Source organism: Lepidochelys kempii, chromosome 5, assembly GCF_965140285.1.
Source record: "Lepidochelys kempii isolate rLepKem1 chromosome 5, rLepKem1.hap1, whole genome shotgun sequence".
NCBI classification, from domain to species: Eukaryota; Metazoa; Chordata; order Testudines; family Cheloniidae; genus Lepidochelys; species Lepidochelys kempii.
In genome coordinates, this window is record NC_136384.1 from 35,250,876 (window position 1) to 35,272,665 (window position 21,790).

The 21,790-nt window shown below is 43.8% G+C and overlaps 1 protein-coding gene across 5 annotated transcripts in view; it reads right to left on the minus strand.

Annotated features, from left to right (window-relative positions):
- The window catches only part of PLPP1 (phospholipid phosphatase 1), a 136,722-nt gene that overhangs the window by 5,153 nt on the left and 109,779 nt on the right, over positions 1–21,790 (minus strand). For all 5 annotated transcript variants that reach the window (XM_073343943.2, XM_073343948.2, XM_073343947.2 and 2 more), the window contains one exon: positions 5,733–5,909. In XM_073343943.2, the coding sequence (XP_073200044.1) occupies positions 5,733–5,909 (177 nt within the window). The remainder of the gene's footprint in view (positions 1–5,732; positions 5,910–21,790) is intronic.

The window sequence follows — 21,790 nt, forward strand, 5'->3', positions numbered from 1 at the left end:
ATTTTGGGATGAAACAGAAAAATGGATGTATGTATTTGAGCTAAACTTAGTTTCACCATAAAGTCTACTTATTGTCTGGGACTTCAGTTTAAGATAGATTCACACAATCAAGCAAATACTGCACCCTAGTTTCTAGAGAATCACCAGAATGTCCACTAATAAGGAAGGTTTTAAAGGTGTAAGTTTCATGCATCACAGTGGGTGTTACTGCTTTCCAAGTCACAGTTGTAGGATGAAGCAGATTCAAAGCATTCCTATCATTTTATATTTAAATAAGTTTCAAATTGCTATACATATTCTGCTTTAAAATGTAAAAGTTTCATTAGGAGTATCTGTGGTTAATTTTGCCATTTATATGTTGTGCACTCAACCCCAGTAGGACAAAATATTCATAGAGGCCCATCAGCACACTCAAAACCTATTTGAAATTGACAACTTCTGTTAAAAGTAAATTTATCTACTGAACAAAATATTAAGCAGCAGATGGTTGCTGCTAGTTTTTAAACAGCCAGTGCCTTCCAGCAGTTCAGTGGTTTCACTAAGCCCCTGGAACCAGAGGCTGATGAAGTGCTTAACAGAAGTAACCTCTTCTGCAGGTGCACAGTATTTTCTTCATTTTAGTTCAAAGTTAAGAAACCAAAAAAGATTGTCCTCTTCCAATCTATGAAGAAAAGCTAGGTGGAAGGAGGAGATTTACTAGTTCTAAAGTGTTGAAGGACATAACAACCAGAAACACTCAGTTCAATTCACTAACTAGATACTTTTCATTTAATACATCAGTTAGTAGCACAGAAGGAAGGTAGTTTCATTTAGTAAAAAAATGCAATTAAATGCACAAAACCAGTTTTCATTTCCATCTAAATAGAGCTTGCAATAAATCACAGGTAAAAAAATATACATGCATAATTCACTTTCACATTAATTTAAATGAATGTGAATAAATGTAAAAAGCTACCTGCTAAGCAGGGGGATCATCACACACACACTTGTGTAAGCAAACAGTACCAGATTTAGTGTAAAGGGCTATATATTTAGTTGCAAATCAACACATTTGATGTTCATCAACCACCAATGGAGAATCAAATAAAAATGCAAAAAAGAGGAGATTTAAATCAATCAATTGCCCATCAGCAATCACCTGGAGTAGCAGTGGTACAGGAACCATTCATCTTTTTATGAACTAGCATGACCAGCTGCAAGCATGGAGAGACATTCCTGTCCCAGAGTCCCCACCTCAGCCCAGAGCCTCCCCTGCCCTAAGCCGACCACCTTTCCCCTCGCTAGCTGCCTAGCAACAAGTCTGGTTCCAGCATTCCCTTCACAGTTTTTCAGGTTTTATAATTTTGGTCAATCTGCCATTCACTTATGGCTCTCACCACACCTCTTTTCTGCAGTCTTCATCTTTCCCCTCATTATACTGACCCAGGGTGGACTATTTAAATCAAGTAGGAAATCATGATTTTGATGATAATCTTGTTTTGTATTTGTACTTTATTTTCTTAAAGGCAGGCAACCAGTGAAAATCATCCTGCCAGGAAAACCAGTATAGCTTAACATGCATTTCAGATCCTTAATTTTTACATACGTTAGAAAATGGTGACTATTTCTTATTTTCTAGAGGAAGATTAACTTTTTACTGTTGGCTTGACAAATCATTTAAAAACTGAATTAAACAATATATTACCCCTAGTAGTGAACTGAACTATGTTTCTGATCACTAACAAAAATTATTAAAGATCTAGAAAACATTACCTATGAGGGAAGATTGAAAAAATTGGGTTTGTTTAGTCTGGAGAAGAGAAGATAGAGGGGGCATGATAACAGTTTTCAAGTACATAAAAGGTTGCTACAAGGAGGAGGGAGAAAAATTATTGTTCTTAACCTCTGAGGATAGGACAAGCAGCAATGGGCTTAAATTACAGAAAGGACAGTTTAAGTTGGACATTAGGAAACTTCCTAACTGTCAGAGTGGTTAAGCACTGGAATATATTGCCTAGGGAGGTGGTGGAATCTCCATCATTGGGGATTTTCAAGAGCAGGTTGGACAAACTAGTTAGGGATGGTCTAGATAATAGTTAGTCCTGCCTTGAGTGCAGGGGACTGGACTAGATGACCTCCCAAAAGTCCCTACCAGTCCTATGATTCTATGCCCAAGATTTTAGAACTGGAAAGCCTCATTCTGTTCCTTTATGAATTAAATGTAAAGGGAAAACAAGCAAATTTGACTTCCAGACAGATTCTCTACTTTAAATAAACTGAAGAGGAAATATTCTCTGACCATGCAGAAGAGGCTACTGTTACCAAAAAGCTAGTTCAGCACTCCCTCTGCTCCCAGGGGCTTCGCCAGTGCCTTCCAGCAAGTCAGTGGTTGGATCGTCTTTAAAACGTCATATGTAATGCCTGAATGTTTTCCATTTAAATTTAATGCTAGATTATAGTACATTTAGGCCTCAACATAAAATTGACAATTTAAACAAAATTAAAATTATCCATTCTGCCCTCTCTCCTCACCCATTCCCAACCAGCACAAATCTCCTTGCCTCTGACATCTGCCCCATCCCGACTTCCTCCTCTACAATTTGTTTTCTACTTCTTCACCTTGGCCATCTTCCTAGTATCACCTGTACTTCTCAGCTTACTTGAATCTCATGTCCTCAATCCCAGCCACACTTTCACCACCTTTGACTCACTCCTCAAACCTTCCCCTCCTCTCTCTTCAAAGGGTCTTACAGATTTCTACCAAAAGAAAAATTTTAAAAAAAGTCATGATCTTCCTTCCTTCCTGCCTTCTCTTAACACCTCCACTTGTCCCAAATCATAGAATATCATGGTTGGAAAGGACCTTAGGAAGTCATCTAGTCCAACCCCCTGCTCAAAGCAGGACCAACACCAACTAAATCATCCCAGCCAGGGCTTTGTCAAGCCTGACCTTAAAAACCTCTAAGGAAAGAGATTCCACCACCTCCCTAGGTAATGCATTCCAGGGCTTCACCACCCTCCTAGTGAAGAAGTTTTTCCTAATATCCAACCTAAACCTCCCCCACTGCAACTTGAGACCATTACTCCTTGTTCAGTCATCTACCACCACTGAGAACAGTCTATATCCATCCTCTTTGGAACCCCCTTTAAGGTAGTTGAAAGCAGCTATCAAATCCCCCCTCATTCTTCTCTTCTGCAGACTAAACAATCCCAGTTCCCTCAGCCTCTCCTCATAAGTCATGTGTTCCAGTCCCCTAATCATTTTTGTTACCCTCCGCTGGATTCTCTCCAGTTTTTCCACATCCTTCTTGTAGTGTGGGGCCCAAAACTGGACACAGTTCTCCAGATGAGGCCTCACCAATGCCGAATCAATGGGAATAATCATGTCCCTCTATCTGCTCACCCCATGTCAGCTCTTGCTCTCCTTTGTATCACTCATCCCCTCCCTTACTTTTAACATCTCCTCTTTTCCGGCTCTCTCCCATCACAGAAGAAACCTGTGTTAGTCTCTTCTATCTTAAACCCACCCTTGACCCCACTTACCTCTCCAGCTACCAACCCTTTTCCTTCTGATCTCTAAGCTCATTGAGTACACCAGTTAATCACCGTCAAATCCTCCTCCTTCAATTCAATCTTAGACCCTCTGAAATACAGCTTCTGTCTCTTGTACTCCCCTGTAACCACTCTAAGGATATGTCTACACTACCCCCTGAGTCAGCGGGCAGCGATCGACCCAGCGGGGATCGATTTATCGAATCTAGTCTAGATGCAATAGATCGACCCCCGAGCACTCTCCCACTGACTCCTGTACTCCAGCTCCACAAGAGGCAGAGTCAACGGGGTAGTGGAAGCAGTCAACTCACCATGGTGAAGACACCACAGTAAGTTGATCTAAGTACACTGACTTCAGCTACATTATTCACTAGCTGAAACTGCCTAACTTAGATTCCCCCCCAGTGTAGACCAGGGCTAAGTCTTTAAGCACTCTTTCCTAGTCATGTCATTCTCAGCAGCAGTGCTCCATCCTCATCCTTGACCTGTCAACCACCTTTGACACTGACTGTACTCCTCTTGAAATATTGTCCTCTCTTGGCATCCATGAATATCCTCCTGCTTCTCCTCTGACCTCTCAAATTGCTCTCAGCAGTGTCTCATTAAGAATGGCCCTACTGGGTCAGACCAAAGGTCCCATCTAGCCCAGTATCGTGTCTTCCGACAGTGGCCAGTGCCAGGTGCCCCGGAGGGAATGAACAGAACAGGCAATCAAGTGATCCATTCCGTTGCTCATTCCCAGCTTCTGGCAAACAGAGGCTAGGGACACCATTCCTGCCCATCCTGGCTAATAGCCATTGATGGACCTATCCTCCATGAATTTATCTAGTTTTTTTTTTTAAACCTTGTTATGGTCTTGGCCTTCACAATATCCTCTGGCAAGGAGTTCCACAGGTTGACTGTGTTATGTGAAGAAATACTTCCTTTTATTTGTTTCAAACCTGCTGCCTGTTAATTTCAGTTGGTGACCCCTAGTTGTCCCCTATATGTCCTTTGGGGATCCTCCTCATTCCCCCTACCCCCAGCTTTCTGTGGGATTTCCACAGGGCTCTGTCCTTGCTCCCCTTCTTTACACCATATTTCTGGGTAATCTACTCTTTTTTCAAGCCTGCCTTCTGTCCATACTAAAATCTCTACCCATCTCTGACATCTCCTTGTGGATCCAGCTCAACATGGCTAACAGCTCTGAATCTCCTCCCCTATGCTTCCCTCCTCACCCCAGCACAGGACACCACCACTATCCTGCCTGTCACTCAGACCCTTCAACTTGGACCTCTCTCTAAGTCCCAATATCCAGGCTCTGTTTAAATCTTGCCGATTCTTTCTACAGAACATCTAAGATACAGTCTTTCCTATCTCTCCGTACAGCCAAGACTCCTCATGTCCATTACAGGAACATTCTTTTTTCTGGTCTTGACAAACGCAGCCTTGCTCCACACTCTCAATTCAGAATGCTACTGCAAAAATAAATAGTTTTCCTAGTCTGTCACTTTTGCCTTGTCACCCCTCTTTACATACCTCCCATAACAAGTTATTTGACCTCATTTTCAAAGCCCTTCACTGCCTATCAACACCCTACCTGTCATCTCTCATTCATGACTGAAGTGACAACTCTTGCCTCTGATCTACCCATGATGCAACCCTCCATTGCTCGCTTGTTAAATTTTCCAATAGGCACCTTCATGCTCTCTCCCATGCTTCCCCTTGTACTTGGGAGGAGCTCTCTGAACAAAAACATTAAAAAAAAAAGCCACAAAACTACCTAATCCTCTTTCAAATTAATCTTTAAACCTCCTTTCCCAATAAGCCTACAAAAAAAATTGTAAGAGTTACAGTGCTGGTGTGCTGAGATCACTGGCCAGGACTCTCATGGTTTCCTGGTACTCCCCTGTCTGTATTCATCTGTCTTAGACCAAAAAGACTGTTCCTGCCCCAAAGATCTTACACCCTGTTTTTACAGCAGCTAGCACAGTTGGGGTCCTGGTCCATTACTGAGGCTTCTACAGTCTATGGTGGTAATAATGTGATCTAATTCTGTACAAGTTTTTCTTCTATTGCCTACCCCAGCCCCACTACTTTTCAGAGCATGTGGAAGGTCTGTACATTTCCCCCTGAATAGAGCCTGTACTTGCCACACATGGCATAAAACCTACTTTTAAAATACCTTTGATTCTTTCTTAGTGACCTACTTATGAACTTACGATGAGCACAGCTACCACCGCTCCCTGAAGGAGTCCTGTCAACACGTCACTCCAGTGATGTTTGTAATCAGAAACACGAGAGAGACCCACGTAGATAGATGCGGCAATGAGACCAAATTGCGCTGTGGGACGTACAAGTCTTGCCCAATCTCCTTTCATTCTGGCCTGAAGATAAAGCTGAAAGACAGGAAGAGTTGTTATCAAGCACCTTCGAAGCATTTTTCATCTAGTTTTCATCTAGAACTGCTCAGCTGATAAATCATGGCTCCAGGTTACTCAAGTTTAATCAGAAGTTACATCAGTCAGTATTCACATTTCAGAAGTATAATATGATCCATACCCCTGAATATTAAGTTAGTTTGAAACAGCACAGTAGTTCCAGAATATCAAATCCAAGCTATGTTACTCTAGTGTAAATACTCAACAGCTCAGTACAATATGAATGCAGAGATTTCAGTATTAATTCAACTATAGTCTTAATGTTTTGTATAGTTATGCTACTCCCCACCCTTAGTTTGTTATATGTTGTGTAAAGGAATACAGTGCATTAGCCCTGATTTTGACAAAGGGCTAAATTGTTTCAGAACTATAAGCTTCTGGTACCAGACTAAAGCCATTTAAGGAGTGGAAGAAGGATCCCAGTGAACAGTGGAGATATTGATCTAGTCTATTTCTACTGATTAAAGCTAGCTAGCTCTTCATTCATTGCTAAGCCATCTTTTTAGGGTGTTAAAATGCTGTCAGATATAACTTACAGGGTTTCCAAAAAATACTTTTCTTACTCTAAACAGAAAGCAACAAAAGACAACAGCGTGAGTATAGAATACATAAGTTCTACAATAGCCATTTAAGCAGGAGTATACAGGCCTTAATTATCTACACATGATTGCAATAACTATGGTGCTAAATAGAGCCTGCCCCTTAAGCCATGTCTACACTTACAGCTGTACTGCTATAAGAGCGCTCATGTAACTGCATTATGCCAGTGGGAGAGAGCTCTCCCACAGACATCATAAAACCAGCTCAATGAGCAGCAGTAACCATGTCCGCAGGAGAGCATCCCCCTACGCAACAAAAGTTTGGCCGACATAAGAGCTAGTGTAGACATAAATAAAGCCCATATAATAATTTTGTAAATCCAGCATAAAATTCTGGTTCTAATTGCAAAATATAGCCAAATAGAAAGCTAATTTAGCTATTACAATGAAGGATACCAACATTCATCAGCTGTCACCACAAAACTACAAATGTGTTCAGGTTGTTTTGACAAAGTTTAAATAATTTGGCCACCTACGTGTGTATTTACATCACTGGAGCTAAACTGTTACTCTACAGACTGCACCCCAAAAGTCCTGGAATATTGGAAAGTGATTCTTAGTGTGGGGGTGGGAGGGACAAAGTTTGTGGCCATTTTTTCCTTCTCCTCCCCCGCCTCACCTTCCCCCCAGCTTGTTTTATTTCCCTCCCCCCCCCCCTTCTTTCCTGCCTCTTGGTAAAGCAGCTAGCATTCTGCTGCTTTAAAAAAAAACTACAAATGCACAGAGCCTGTGATGATAAATAAATGCATCTGATGTAAGCCAAAACCAAGTCCAAGCAGTGAAACTGAAATGCATTTTAACCTGCCTTGTCTCTAATTATTGCCTTTGAACAGCTGATGTTTTCTTCTACAGAAAGTGGAAATCGCCCCAAGCGGAAGAGGTTTTCCAGATTCATATTAAAATGTATTACACTCAAATATGACAAGAGTATTTTAAGCATAACCCAACTTTGTAATTTCATATCAGCCTGTCCTTAGATCACAGCTTTTGTGCTCCCTCCTGCAAACCCCCTTCTGAGTACAAAACACAGATCACTAGATCTTATATGTTACCTTCCCCATATAATCCACACAAGACACTGCCTTTGTCTATCACACTCATTATCTCTAGTACAGAGACAGGCTAGAGACCGCATGTTCCAGCTGAGAGGAGCTTTTCCTGGATCCATCCAATATACAGTTAAGAATCCCAATACCCGAGACACCTAAGAAATCTTGTACTGGATGTAAGCAAGAAGTTGAATAAGATTATCAAATTATCAAGATTAGTAATTAATATACACCACAAAAAGTTTACAGAGTCACTTTTTAGTGATGTTGTTTTAAGCAAAACTCCTTGTTATTTTACCCCAACTATTCTGTACTGTGTTTTGTGACTTTAGTGTTCACAAGATTTTTTACAGGGCCTCTTCCAAACGCAGGAAATCTAAATGCGTTACGATATATTTAATAGGGAAAGTTTTGATTTTGCTTCATGGTACAACTTGAATAGTGACTGCTAGCAAACAGCAGCCATTTGGGAGCTCAGCAATAACTCACTTTGCAACACAAACCCATCTCGTCATAGGAAAAAAAGCACACTATTATCCTATCCTCTACAAGAGCTATACGAGAAATTGCTAATGGAACTGGGATGTGTGCTCAAGGTCTCAAAACAGCAGCAGCACTGGTCAACAGCTTAAATCTTGGTCTAAAACTTGACTTCATAACCTTGCAGCCCAAGATCTGAAGTGCTGTCAACTGAGCCACACAGGATTCATGTGCTACCATGATATACAAACCACCTAATGTCAATGCTTCCACAGCCAACTTCAAAAACCATGTGCATCTATTATAACCATTAAGTTTATTGTGCAAATAATGTACATTAAAGGTGCTACTTTCCAAAGGTAAATGTTTGGGGAATGTTCCATTGGTTTTTCAAAGTAACTGTTACATCATCACATTGGTATTTTCAGTCTGCTATAAACAGAGTGTCAAAAGATCAACCCTCGACAGAAATAACTTGTCCTCCCCTCCTCCCCCCCCACAGCAGGGTCAGGGTGAAATCAGTCCCAGAAAAAGACGCTATAAGCTAAGTTTAATCAGAGTGTAAATGCCAAACAGGTCCTCTTAGGACACAGCTTATTCTGCAGATAGGTTTCAAAGTGTGACTTCATTCCATGTTGCCATTATTTTGCCGCTGTGTATATTAACTGCCAGACAGAGCAATATAGTATGTGAAGGGTGAAAAGCTGTGTTTTATGTTACCTCAGCTTTCATACTACAATAGATTCAGTGGTTCTACATGGGCCACTGGTGGTCCATGCAGCACATGGTGGCCTACAGGGAGCTAGCTGGTCATTCAGTGCTAGCTCTCTTTTTTTCTCCAGCTGCTGAAGTCCCCTGAAGACAGCTACATGTCCTTCAAAAATGTGGTCTATACTAGAAGAACATTTTGAGACACCCTGGTGCAGATTAGCTGGTAAGAGCTTTCATGGTCAGCCTACAGAAAGCTGAGCTAATGGTAAAATGTTGTCTTTGAACCTCCCTCAAGCAGAACGTACTCCCAAAGCAAAATGCTGGCCCTTTTCTGGGTAACAGACAGCTGGCAAACAGGAAGCCCAGGTTTTATGTTTAAACAAACTTCAATTCCACATTAAGAAAGTAACCACTAGCCACAGCAGTTCAAGATTTGGAAGTATCCTATAACGATGTATAGGAGGCACACCGTTAAGTATGTATATTTTACTCATCCTAGAGCCTTTCTGAAGACTTGCACAGTGATGCCTACAGCAAGTATAAGAAACCCTTGAGCTCTTCCACGCTCCACAGCAGAACGGGACTCCACAGCAGTCCCACATTTTTCTAAGAGTAGGTTCACAACCTGGGAAGGAGGGAGAAGTCATCCCACACAGCACTTTCTTTTCAGTCACTTCACTGAAATGACTATCTGCTGGTGTAATTACTGTCAGAGAGTAACAGCTGCTGCTGTTTATCACAAGTGCATTTTCGGATATTAAGTGCTTGCGATGGTTATTTTTCATAAGCCAGCTGCTGCAGTGGCAAATTCCATGTTATTTTTATCAGGGTCCTTCTAACTGAATTTAAACTTAACAGACTTAGCCAGTGGTTTGGGGGGAGGAGGGGGAAGGGGAGTTGCCTTCTAATCAATCACTCTTTAAAACTGAATTGAGCAATGGGAGCAAGACCTGGGTTGACATGAACAGTTTAAAACAGATGAACAACATTGCTTAGTGCACTAAAATAATCCTCTCACAAGACATTAAGGAATACAACTTCTCCCCTGTAGTCCCATAAATATACAGGTCTATGAAAGTTAAAGCCAATCCCACATAAAATATGTATCCTTGTATGCATCCATAGATGTGAATTTTACTACATTCATGGTTATAGTAACATACACTATGTATATAAAATACAGGCTTGACACGAGGAGTGTATCTGTACATGCAGACGACACGTCCCCTTTTGATTTCTTTAGGGCCCAATCCTGCTCCTACTTGAAGTCACTGATAAAACTGCCTTCAAATGGGAACAGGATTGAATCCTGCCCCCTTTGCTGTGTTTTCATTAAAGTGCAGTGAAAAGTTTCCTGCATAATTGGAAGCAGACTGAATTTCAGAGTTAAATGTTCTGTCACTGAAACTGTGGAACTTGTCAGTAAATTTCACACAGCATTACTGCAGAAAGTATGTTAGAGCAACAGGATTTACCCTGTGATTTACTACGGAGGTGTCACTGCATCTGAGAGAGATCAGTGTAAGAGAAAAAATACTAAATTAATGCTTAAATTCAGGACGCCATTCCAATATCTTAAGTAGTTCCACAAACACGTGTAGGTGTTGATTTGTCCATCCTCCCTCTCCTGCTCTCTTCTGTCCCTATATAAACTGTCATTATTAAATTACCTTAGAAATGGTAGGTGCCATTAACAGTGGTCAGCTCCCCCACCATGCTTTTAATTTACTAAGTTGGACACACACACAGATGTATTTTATAGAAGCTTTCACAGAGTATGATTAAAGAATTTTTAGCCATTTTTCACTTAATGCTTACCCTATAACGAAAATACCACACATGCTGAACACAAATTTCCTCCCAGCCTATGGTCTAATACTCCATTTCTAAAAATACTACGTAGGGGCTGAAAAACAGCCACTTTGAGGTTTTTTGCAAGAAGCCACAGACACAAATGGAAAGGTTTTTGCAACTAGAGAATTATTTGCTGCCGTTTAAAAAATGTCCCGCCCCCCTAAAAAAAGAGGGGGGATTTTAAAAATATTAGGTATTTATAAAGTTTATTTTAAGATGTGACTTCTGTTTTTCAGAGAGCAAAAACTGCTGAGATGGAATTCTGTAGCTCTACATAAGAAAATTCAGAAATCCTTTGAGAAAAATACTTTTCAAAAGACTGAAATGTTCTTTTTTCAGACCATAAGTACAGTTACTTCATACAACCAAAAAAAAAGAAGAAGAAAAATACAATAAAAACTTTACTTTGCTATACAAATATTACTTGAAATCATTAACCATGCAAGCCCCCCAGCTGCCTTATAATCCTGCCCTTAGGACACAGTGTTCTTTCTTGTCCACTAAGGCTAACTACTAAATCCAGGTCATGTATTTAAAGCTAGTTTATAATACTTCGTGCTTCTACAGTACTCCTCAAAGCCCTTTGCAAACATTAAAGAATCTGCAGAACAGAACAGATACTCTGCAACTGAACACTGCTTTGAAACAAAACCTAAGCCACACCATGAATTTCACATGGCAGAGTTCAGGTATTTCAGACGTCAGTCTTCAAGAGGTTTACTGTTTCCATACAAATTTACACCAAAGAGGAAATCTGGGAAGTGAATCTCTGGATTTTTCCTACTTTGCAGAAACAGCATCAATTAAAAAAAATAGAAGTTAGAAATACAGTAATTCCTCGCTTAAGGTTGTAGTTATGGTCCTGAAAACTGCTACTTTAAGCAAAATGATGTTAAGCGAATCCAGTTTTCCCCATAAGAATTAATGTAAGGGAGGGGGGGTTAGGTTCCAGGGAAATTTATATATACATGGTGGTGGAGTCAGAGGGTGGGCTATTTCCCAGGGAACACCTTACCGCTAAATGATGAACTAGCACTCAGCTGAGCCCTCAAGGGTTAACCCATTGTTGTAAATGTAGCCTTGCATTCTACAAGGCAGCACGAATGGAGGGAGGAGGACAGCATGGCAGACAGAGAGAGACAGACAGACACACACACGCACATTGCCCCTTTAAGTACGCTGACCCTACTTTAAGTACACTGCCTTTTTAAGTAGATCAGCAAGTTGAGACAGCAGCTGCTGCCAGCAAGCTCCCTCCATCCTGAAACCTGTCCTGTCCCCCACCCTCCCCCACAGCTCTGTGGAGATGGGGTAAAGGAGGGGGGAGAGGGGGACACCCTGACATTAGCAACCCTCTACCCACCCCTCTGCACAGAAAGCAGGAGATTCCTGGGAGCAGCTCCAAGGCAGAGAGCAGGAACACTACCTGGCAGTGGTGGGAGGGACAGCTGAACTGCCCAGCAATTGATAGCCTACTGGGCGGCTGCCTGACAGGAAACTTAGGGGGGCTGCCGGTCCCTGCTGGTTCCAAGCCCCCACCAGCTAACTCCAATGGGCTGCTCTTCCTGCAAGCAGTGGACAAAGCAGGCTGCTGCTGAACAAGGTTATAAGGGAGCATTGCGCAACTTGAAACGAGCATGTTCCCTAACTGATCAGCAACGTAACAAAGTTAACTGGGACGACTTTAAGTGAGGAGTTACTGTACTTAGATGATGTGGGCATTATTGCAAAATATTGTCTTAAACCTCCCCCTCCCTGTTGCTCCTGGCTGCTGTTGGTTGCTGGGGCGAGCAGCAGAGGTTGGGCCCTGCCCCCCCTCTGGTGTCACCAACGCTGTGGGATCAGGCAGCCAGTGAGTTCCCCACCTTCCCAGGGGTGGTGGGTTCAGGCTTTGGGCTTCAGGCCTGGGGTGGTGGGGCAGCAAGCTCTGGTCGTGGGTTCCCACAAGTCCCCACTTCTGGTCTTTTATGCATGTCTGTCTGTCTCCCCACCCCAGGAGACACCCAATGGGAAGTTCTTCAAACAAAATAAAAGTCCTCTCCCCTCTTTCTTCATCTGAGAGAGGAGTCCATAAGCAGACAGAGACAAGGGTGACCTGGATATCAGGCCAGCTTCCTGGGTCAGCCCTCTGAGCTTAGTTTAAAATGGGGTCTACCTCCAGCCACTCCTCTTGGGACATACTACTTTAAGAGGTTGGGTCACACAGATCTGGGAGCAATAGGGCCTGCCACTGTCTCCCTCTTGATGGGTCTGTCTCTGCTGCCCAAGATGGGGCTGCCCTCTTCTTGTTCATCACTCCTTCCTGTGGCAGATTTTTCCTTTTAAAGCTTCCCCACCCTCCAGGCAGAACAATCCTTGCGGATGTGCCTCATGGATGTTGAACTGGCCCAGAGGAGCTCGTTAGTCTCCTTACTGTCAGTGTGAGGGCGTATCCCTTCACATGCTCCACCCCTCAAGCTGGAAAGGCTGTTCTAGGGCAGCGTTGGCATGGTACTTTCCCACCTGCTGTTGTGGTGCAAGGTATAATAGCATTATATATGGATTTAGGTCTTCAATTGTGTGAATCCAGCATAAGGGAACATGATCCATTACCAGAGAGAAGGGGCTACCCAACAGGTAATACCCAAGGGAATCCATGGTCCAGTTAATCTTGAGTGAGCCTTTTCTCTAGGGAAAAGCTTCTACTCAGGTAGAGGGCTGGGTGCTCTTCTCCTCCAAAGCCTTATGAGACAGTACAGTGCCCAGCCTGACGTCTGAGGCATCGGTGTGCAGTCTGAGCTCCCAAGAAAAAAATCAGGGCTGAAGAACACAGGCACCTGACATGGTCATGTTGTCAGTTCACTAAAAGCATCCTCATATTTCTCATCCCACTGGGTCATCTCAGAGTAGTTGCCTTTCATGAAGTCCGTAAGAAGGGCTGTGATTGAGGCAAAAACACGGATAAACCTGGTTGAGAAAATGCCTTACTTGCCTCTTTGTCTGGGGAATGTGACACGCTGTTAGGGCCTCTACCTGGTTGACCGCTGGCTTCACAAGGCTGCCTCCAACGCGGTACCCCAAATAGGTTACTTCATCTATGGCTATCTTACGGGTAACTCTGAAAAGTAAGTCCTGCATCCTGTTGGGCTTTTAATATTGCTTTTGAGTGCTGTAGGTGGTCTTCCCAGATAGGACTATAGACAATGTCGCCTATGTACGGGGTGAGGATCCTGTTCATAAGCCACTAGAAAGTTGTGGCACCTCCACGGGGACCAAAAGGCAGAGTCTTGAACTGGAAGTACCCAAAGGAGTGGAGAAAGTTGTTTTCTCTTGTGAGAAAGAGGATAAAGGGATCTGCCAATACCCTTTTGTTAAGTCAGTAGTGCTCAGGTGTTTCACAAATCGCAGCTGCTGTAGTAACTCATCTACCCTGGCACTGGGTAGGTGTTGAATTTCGAGATGGAATTAACCTGTCTAAAGTCAATGCGAACCCAAACCGAAGCGTCTGGTTTGGGAATGAGATCTGTGGGGCTCCTCCATTCACTTTTGGATTTCATAGTTATCCTCATCTCCAGCATTGCTCACACTTCCTCTCAGACTATATCCCACAACCTCTGTGGCAATGGTCTAGAGCTCTCCCTGACCAGCTGGCCTGGCGTGGTCTATAGATGATGTGGGATGAACTGCATTCTCCGGGGCAGGTGGAAAATATCATTGTGAAATCTGACAAATTGGAGGAGCTTCTTCCTTTGAGCAGGGCAGAGCCCCTCACCACCCCATACTGTTGTCAGTTCTTGGCTGCTGGGTACCAATGGGACCTGAATTAGGGTCCCAGGAGAGGGAGTTATCAGAGGGTCTCCTGCATCTTCCAAAGTTTGAGAAGATTCACTTGATAGATATTGATTTCTTTTCTCCTCTCTGGTAGTCTTATTTCTTATGACCTGCCTGACCACTTCAAACGGACCCTGCCATTGGGCCATTAATTTAGATTCTGCTGCAGGAGAACACGGTCATCCGGTTGGAAAGTTTGTAGTCATGCCCCTCTCTTGTAATTTCTTTCCTGATGAGTTGGGCCTCTCTCAAATTCTCTCTACCGAAAACCCCTATGTTTCTGAGTTGTTCCCTTCATTATAAGGCATATCGTAAGGCTTAAGGCCCCTATGTCTTGTTCCTCCCAATCTTTTCATAACAAGTCCAAGATTCCTCATGGTTGACGACCACAAAGAGAACCCTGTAGACATTTGCAGGACCTCCTTATGGGAAACAGGAGCGATGGGAATAGCTGGTCCCACTGCTTGCGGTTGCCGTCAACAAAGCATTTCACCATTCCCTTCAGCATCTTATTAAATTGCTGTACTAGGCAATCAGTCTGCGGGTGGTACACCTAGGTTTTCCAGGATGAGACTTTCAGAAGGGAACATAATTCATGAATTGGCTGGGAGGTGAAGTTAGTCCCTTAGCTATTAATATTTCTGGGGAAAATCTCACATGTGAGAAGCGCTTTAAGAGTTTCTAGAGCTATCGCTGTAGCTTTCATGGAGTGCAGAGGAACAACCTCTGGACACCTAGTTGCATAGTCGATCACTCATATATACTGATGCCCCAAGGCTGTTTTTTCTAGGGGCCTGATCATGTCCACTGATTCTCTCAAAGGGTGACTCGATCGAGGTCAGGGACCTTTGCGGCTGCCTCACTGACATTCCAGGTAGGAGAAACAGTATTCCCACCTAATGATGCACCTCTAGCCAGTAGAACCAGGCCAATACCCAATACAATGTCTTCTCTCTCCCCAGGTGTCCAACACATGGGATATCATGTGCAAACTGCAACATCGCCCACGGTACCTGTATGGCACCAGCAGCTGGACCCTCACCCACCCCAGCTTGCCTACCCCTTTCAATTGAATACAAGCACTCCTTTTTGAGCATGAAGGGCAGATATTGCTCACCCAACAAAGGCTAAGTTAGGGTGGTTCCTCTGTCCTTGCCCAAAATTCCCACGCTGTAGGAGGGTTTCCAGGTCCCAATTGCTTACCTCTTCTTCCCCCCCCCCCTTTTATTTTAAACCCCTTGTACCAAATGTGGTTATACCTGCATTCTCCAACATTTGTCAGGGGCAGGGGCTCCCTCAAGTCCCCTCTAGACCCAACTTCTGGTCCTTTATAATGTCTCTCTCTCCCCGCCAGCAGACACCCAAGCAGGGTTTGGCGGGCAAACAAAAGAAGAGTCCTTTCCCCTCTTTCATGGGAGAGTGGAGTCCGTAGGAAAATAAAGAGACAAGGGTGACCTGGATAACAGGCAGCCTTCCTGGGTCAGCCCTTTGGACTTAGTCTAAAATAGCTACCTCCTGTCTCCTTGTGGGGCGTACTGCTGAGGCTGGGTCATGCCACTTCAGGAGCGGTGAGGTCAGTTGCTGCTCCCTCAGCTGGCCTCTCTCAGCTGTCTGAGGTGGAGCAGCCTTCTTCCTGTTCACTGGCCCTTCTTGTGGCAGGTTTTTTCTTTTAAGCTCCCTCTCCCCCCTCGCCCCCCGGCAGAACAAGCCTTGCAGTTGCACTTGCACCTTGGTGTTGGACAGATCCAGAAGAGCGAGTTAACTTCCTCTCCGCCAGAGTGAGGGTGTGCCCCTTCACAAGCAACTACAACTGGGACTTGACTGAACACTGTGGGACCTAGGGCTGCCCAGCTGCCCCTTGAGGCTAGACAGACTCTTGCCCTGGGGAAGAACGACAGACAGGTTAAGTCAACTGATGCAGCAGCTCTAGGCCATAAGTAAGCCCCTTTGTTTTCAGTTTAAACCAATTTTTACAGAAAAATTCCCAGGTTTTACAAAAAAGTACTATTCAGTTTTCCAATTTTCACCCTGCTTTTGTATCATCCAAATACCAAAAAAAAAAAATCCCACCTTGTTTTATTAGGAAAATATAACACATTGCATGAGATGTATGTATTATGATAATACGTTAGTCTGTGTGTATATGCAAAGCTGCCTGTTGAAGTAAGGCTATGGATCAGTCTAGAACAGGGGTGGCCAACCTGTGACTCTGGAACCACATGTGGCTCTTCAGAAGTTAATATGCGGCTCCTTGTATAGGCACCGACTCCGGGGCTGGGCTATAGGTGCAAACTTTCCAATATGCCTGGGGGTGCTCACTGCTCAACCCTCGGCTCTGCCCCAGGCCCTACCCCAACTCCACCCCCTTCCCCCAAGACCTCTGCCCCTTCCCCTGAGCCTGTCACATCCTCATTCCTACCCCCTCTCCACCCCACAGCCTCCATGCCATGAAACAGCTGATCACAGTGGGCAGGAGGTGCGGGGAAGGTGCTGATTGGCCGGCGGGTGGGAAATCCTGGGGGTGGGAGGAGGAAGTGATGGCAGGCTGCTGATGTATTACTGCAGCTCTTTGGCAATGTACACTGGTAAATTCTGGCTCCTTCTCAGGCTCAGGTTGGCCAGCCCTGGGCTAGAAGATGCACGCAAGCAAGCTCTGAAGTGCATATGCATCTGAATGTACTGATGAATCTCACGCTCACCACATACACATTTCAAGCTGTTAGCAGACAATGGTTTAAGATCTGACACACTAAAATGGGAAGAAAACGAAAATCTGTATTAGAATGTTTCAGAGCACAAGGAAGTATTCAAAAGTTTAAAAAAACAAAAATAAAAACAGGAGAAAAGGATGAAGTTGAATGTACGTGCTGCAAACGATGTGGTCCAATTATTAAATGTAAATATTTATAGGCTAATAATTTCTAAATCTACAACAACAAACTGTTTATTCAAATGAAAAGTTTTATTTGGGGGACTAGAGACACTGTATATTGTTTTCTTAAATTCAGAGGTGACATGTTTGGAGTTCTGTTTTAGTTCTGCAGCAAACCACATTGTTGAATGGAATTCAAAGCATTAATTTACTAAATACACCCCACCCCGATATTTACCCAGAAAAATTAATAGTTTTTTGCACTGATTTTCACCTCTTTGTGTTGTAGTAATAAACACTGATAAATTAAATTAAATAAAAACTGAAAATGAAGGGCCCAAGCCATAAGGGATTGCCCAGGAGGGGCTACAGTCCCTGCCCTAAGGAGCTGCCACAAATGGTGGCCGGAGGGCTATGTTGACTCTGACGGGCAGTGGGGTAGGTATAAACCCATCCTTAGGGAGGGTTTTTGTTTTTAAATGAAAAAATTTTCTCATCAAGCAGCCCCTGGCAGGGAGGGGTGCAGCCAGTAAGCCACCAAGGGAATTTTCTCCTACAGATTTCAGCAGCTTCACAGGAAGGGGCAGGGTCTGCCCCCATGACCTCTCAAGTCTTCCGCTCTCAGCCAGTATCCCTCAACAGAGCCCTGCTCCAGCAGGCTTAGAGAGATTTGTAGGAGGGGATAGAAAGAGGTAGTTCAGAAGCTATCGCTGTCTTCCTACGGATATTATGAAGTTTGCTGAAGGGGAGAAGACTCACCCTCCACCTACTAGGACTTTGCGGAGGCTCCCAACAACCCAAGACTTGACTTGTAGGTACATGTAGGCAACCAATGAATGACTAGCCCTCCTAAGTCTCCCCAGGAGTCTAATAAGAGAGTTGGTTATTGACAGGGGGACAGAGGGAAACCACAAGTCTAAAGTCTTGGGGGGTACCCATGAACCTGTAAGGTGCATGGATTAGCTACAAGCCTAATGCATGATGTGGAGTTCAGAGGCCTCATAAGGTTCCAGCAGATGAAGCGCTCACAGGGGGCTGAATAGCCTGTAAAACTTTTGGAGGTGGGAGAGCAGAGATCTCCTTCCCTAGAACTCCAGCTGGAGGATGCAGAGCAGCAGGAAGCAATCAAAAGGAATGCAGAAGTTTTTTCATCTCTATGCACCCCTCTTTGCTTCTGAGGGCCTACAAGTCCCCTGCTAGCTGCATTCCTCACCAATAGCCATTGGTGCAGACCTTAAGAGAACAGCCCCACTCCTGTGAGCATTAGGAGAGTAATAGGAAAGATTTCCACTCCTACGCATTTCTTGGGCTCTGCAGGAAGGAAGCTGTAATAGTGAGTGTCCACAAAGGGTTTGCAAAAAAGTGAGACTCCTCCTTGCAGACCTTCAGGCAGGGGTTCTCAAACTGGGGGTTGGGACCCCTCAGGGGGTCATGAGATTATTACATGGGAGGTCACAAGCTGTCAGCCTCCACCCCAAATCCCCCTTTGCCTCCAGCATTTATAACGGTGTTAAATATATAAGAAGTGTTTTTAATTTATAAGGGGGGTTGCACTCAGAGGTGTGCTATGTGAAAGGGGTCACCAGCACAGAAGTTTGAGAACCACTACCTTAAGGTGTCTGTCTGTAGCATAGAGACCTCGCCACAGGAGGGTGGGTGACAGTGTATTTAGCCAAAGACCTTGACCTATAGAACAAAGGAGCATTTTCCCTTTGCTTTTCTCCTAAAGTTTGCTGGACTAGGCCTCTTGTGGACCTCCTATGGCTTCCTGAAACAGGGGCTGCTTCTTCTGTGGGCCCTAGGACTGTAAAAATGAAGGAGATTCCAAAACAAAAAAAGACTTCCAAGGTGGTTATGTAACCACCTTGGAATTAAACAATAAAATCAAGAAACCCAGGGAATTCAGAAGTAGGGTTGCACTTCTCAAACAAAGTGCTGACTCTCAAACAGCAATAACTTTCATTCTGCCCCAGTAATAAAAAGACAAGCAGCTTCTAAAGTCCATAATCCCCACCTCCCCCAAAAATGACTGCAGGTTAATGCAAACGTTCCATACATCATAACTTAGAACAGCACAAAATTTTATGCCACAGTGTTGCATATGTGCATACATACAAGTGCTCTGAGCACTTTCACAACATACCACTTCCATGATACAGCTCTAGCAGAGACTGATGTATGCAGTTTACCACATGGGCACCTCTTTAAGCTCGATCTGAGACAACATATTAAAATGAAATTAAAAATGATTGCTACATCACCATCTGTTCCCCCTATAATTTCACCAACACTACACTCATAATGGAAGTACAAAAAACAGAGGCTCAAGAATTAGGGTTTCATTACACCATGTTGTAAAAACACAGGACAGAGTTAAGATTGACTGACTGAGTGAGTCAGTGCCCTATTTGAGAAGTACAGTGTGACAGTTAACTCTAGATCTTCTGGTTTTCTACCTAAAAAACCCTTCATTCCTGAAATGCCACATGCTCACAGTACTGCTGGGTGTCCGCAGTGTTAGCTTCATCTTTTTGTGGGGGATACAACTATGCTTTGCAACACTTCAGTATTAGTTTGCCTCAGCTTTTGTCCTCTCTGTGAAGCAACCGCTTAAAAAAAAAAAAAAAAAAAGTATGTATATCTGATATCAGCCTATCATATCAGAACAGTAGTAAGTCATCCTGACCACACAGGCAAGAGAGAGACTCCAGGTGATCGATTCTGTGTCAGCCAACACATGCTGGAACATATTCCAGTATTTCTCTCATCTTTACCAGGTGTGAATCATCCACACAAACCACTTCTGTTACTAAGCTAGGGACTGGACTCATTTAAAAAAGCCCCACCAATAAAAGGTAAAATAGCTTCGTACTGGAAGTCCAGCTGAAAATGCTTGAAATTTTTTTCAGCTGACTGTGCAAAGCAGAAATTGCTTCTCTGAACAGTACAATGGACATGAGCTACTTAGTTAATTACAGATGCAAAGTTTGGCCATTTCCTAACAGCAGAAAACAAATACCACATTTTCTTAGTGGCTGAAGGAGATAAACTCTTCTGTTGTGTCCATCAGGTCACAGAGCCCTGAAATAAAAGGGAGGAGTGCACTGCAGGCATTTTAATACCACAGGTCACTTCACAAGATCCCCATCACTGCTGATAACCATAATTCCAGAAGATCTGCAGATAACTTCTCTTTCAGTCACGTCAGGATAGCTACTGAGCAGTAACTGTTTAACTAATCTGGATCAGATACATGAAGACAGCAATGGTTTAACCAATATAAGGAATCTAAACGTACCTATATTAATGACTACCATTTGGTGGGGCAAATGTCAACCTAGCCTCCTGACATAGTTGGTTCTCTCTCTCCAATGTAAATATTTACATTTTCATCTGTGCTCCAGAACCATGCCACATGTCTTCACAGTCCATGGAGCTACCTGCACCAAGAAATGTCTTTATTCATTGCCAAGGACAGCTAGGTCCTCAAATATGGTGCAGACATAAGGCCACATTCTGGGGACCATTTCCTTCTCTAGCTAGCAAAATTCACGGGTGTGCAGCAGAGCTGTAAACCACTTTGGGTATGTCATCACTAGAGAAAACCAGGGCTCTTACTTGGGTGTACCTCTAGTCCCCCTCCTATCCACACACAAAACCGTCTCACCAATTTTAATGGGGCTTTCAAGCTGGGCTAGCTAGCATGGCTGGGGGTATGGGTTAGAGCATGGATTCTGTTTTCACTCTGGCTGGAACCCACCCCCTCTGCAGCAAGGACACAGGCTAAAAATATATACATCACTCCAGTGGTGATAGTCATCCAGTATCTTCCTACCATTGCCCCTGTATACCCAAAAGGAGAGACATGTTCTCTCACAAGTCACTGGGAGAAAAATCAGAGCATCTCATCTTACTGCAGCATAAAGAACCATAGGATATGCCCCTAGGAGTCCTAGTGACACACACAAGCAAGTACAGCACCTTAAGGAGGCAATAACTTGAACAGGGCTTTGCAGTGTGGCAGCACACAGCTGGGGTAGGCCAAGATGGGTGCTGATCATCCGGGGTAACTCTGTAGTGAAGACGCACCCTTTTATAGCTCTTTGAGCCTCAAACCACAGGCTGGTCCTGAGGATACATTACAATAGCTTCAGGGCTGCTATAATTTCTGCCAATTACAACAGTCCCGAAAGGGGCACTGGGGCAGCTGGAGCACAGCAGAGCTCTTACGACACTCCTATCACACTACTGTGTCAGGACTGGGGAGAAAGTGAGACATTCTACCCTATGTTGACTCTACACCACTTCAGGGGTTCCCTCTTCAAGGGGAACCCTGCACAACTGATTATACTGGATTTCTAGAGCAGGCATATTAGGGGCCGAGGCTAGCCCATAATCTTTAAGAATCTGCATTCATTTTCAGATCCACTCCTCTTAAAGATAACCAAACCATTGTGCTTGAAT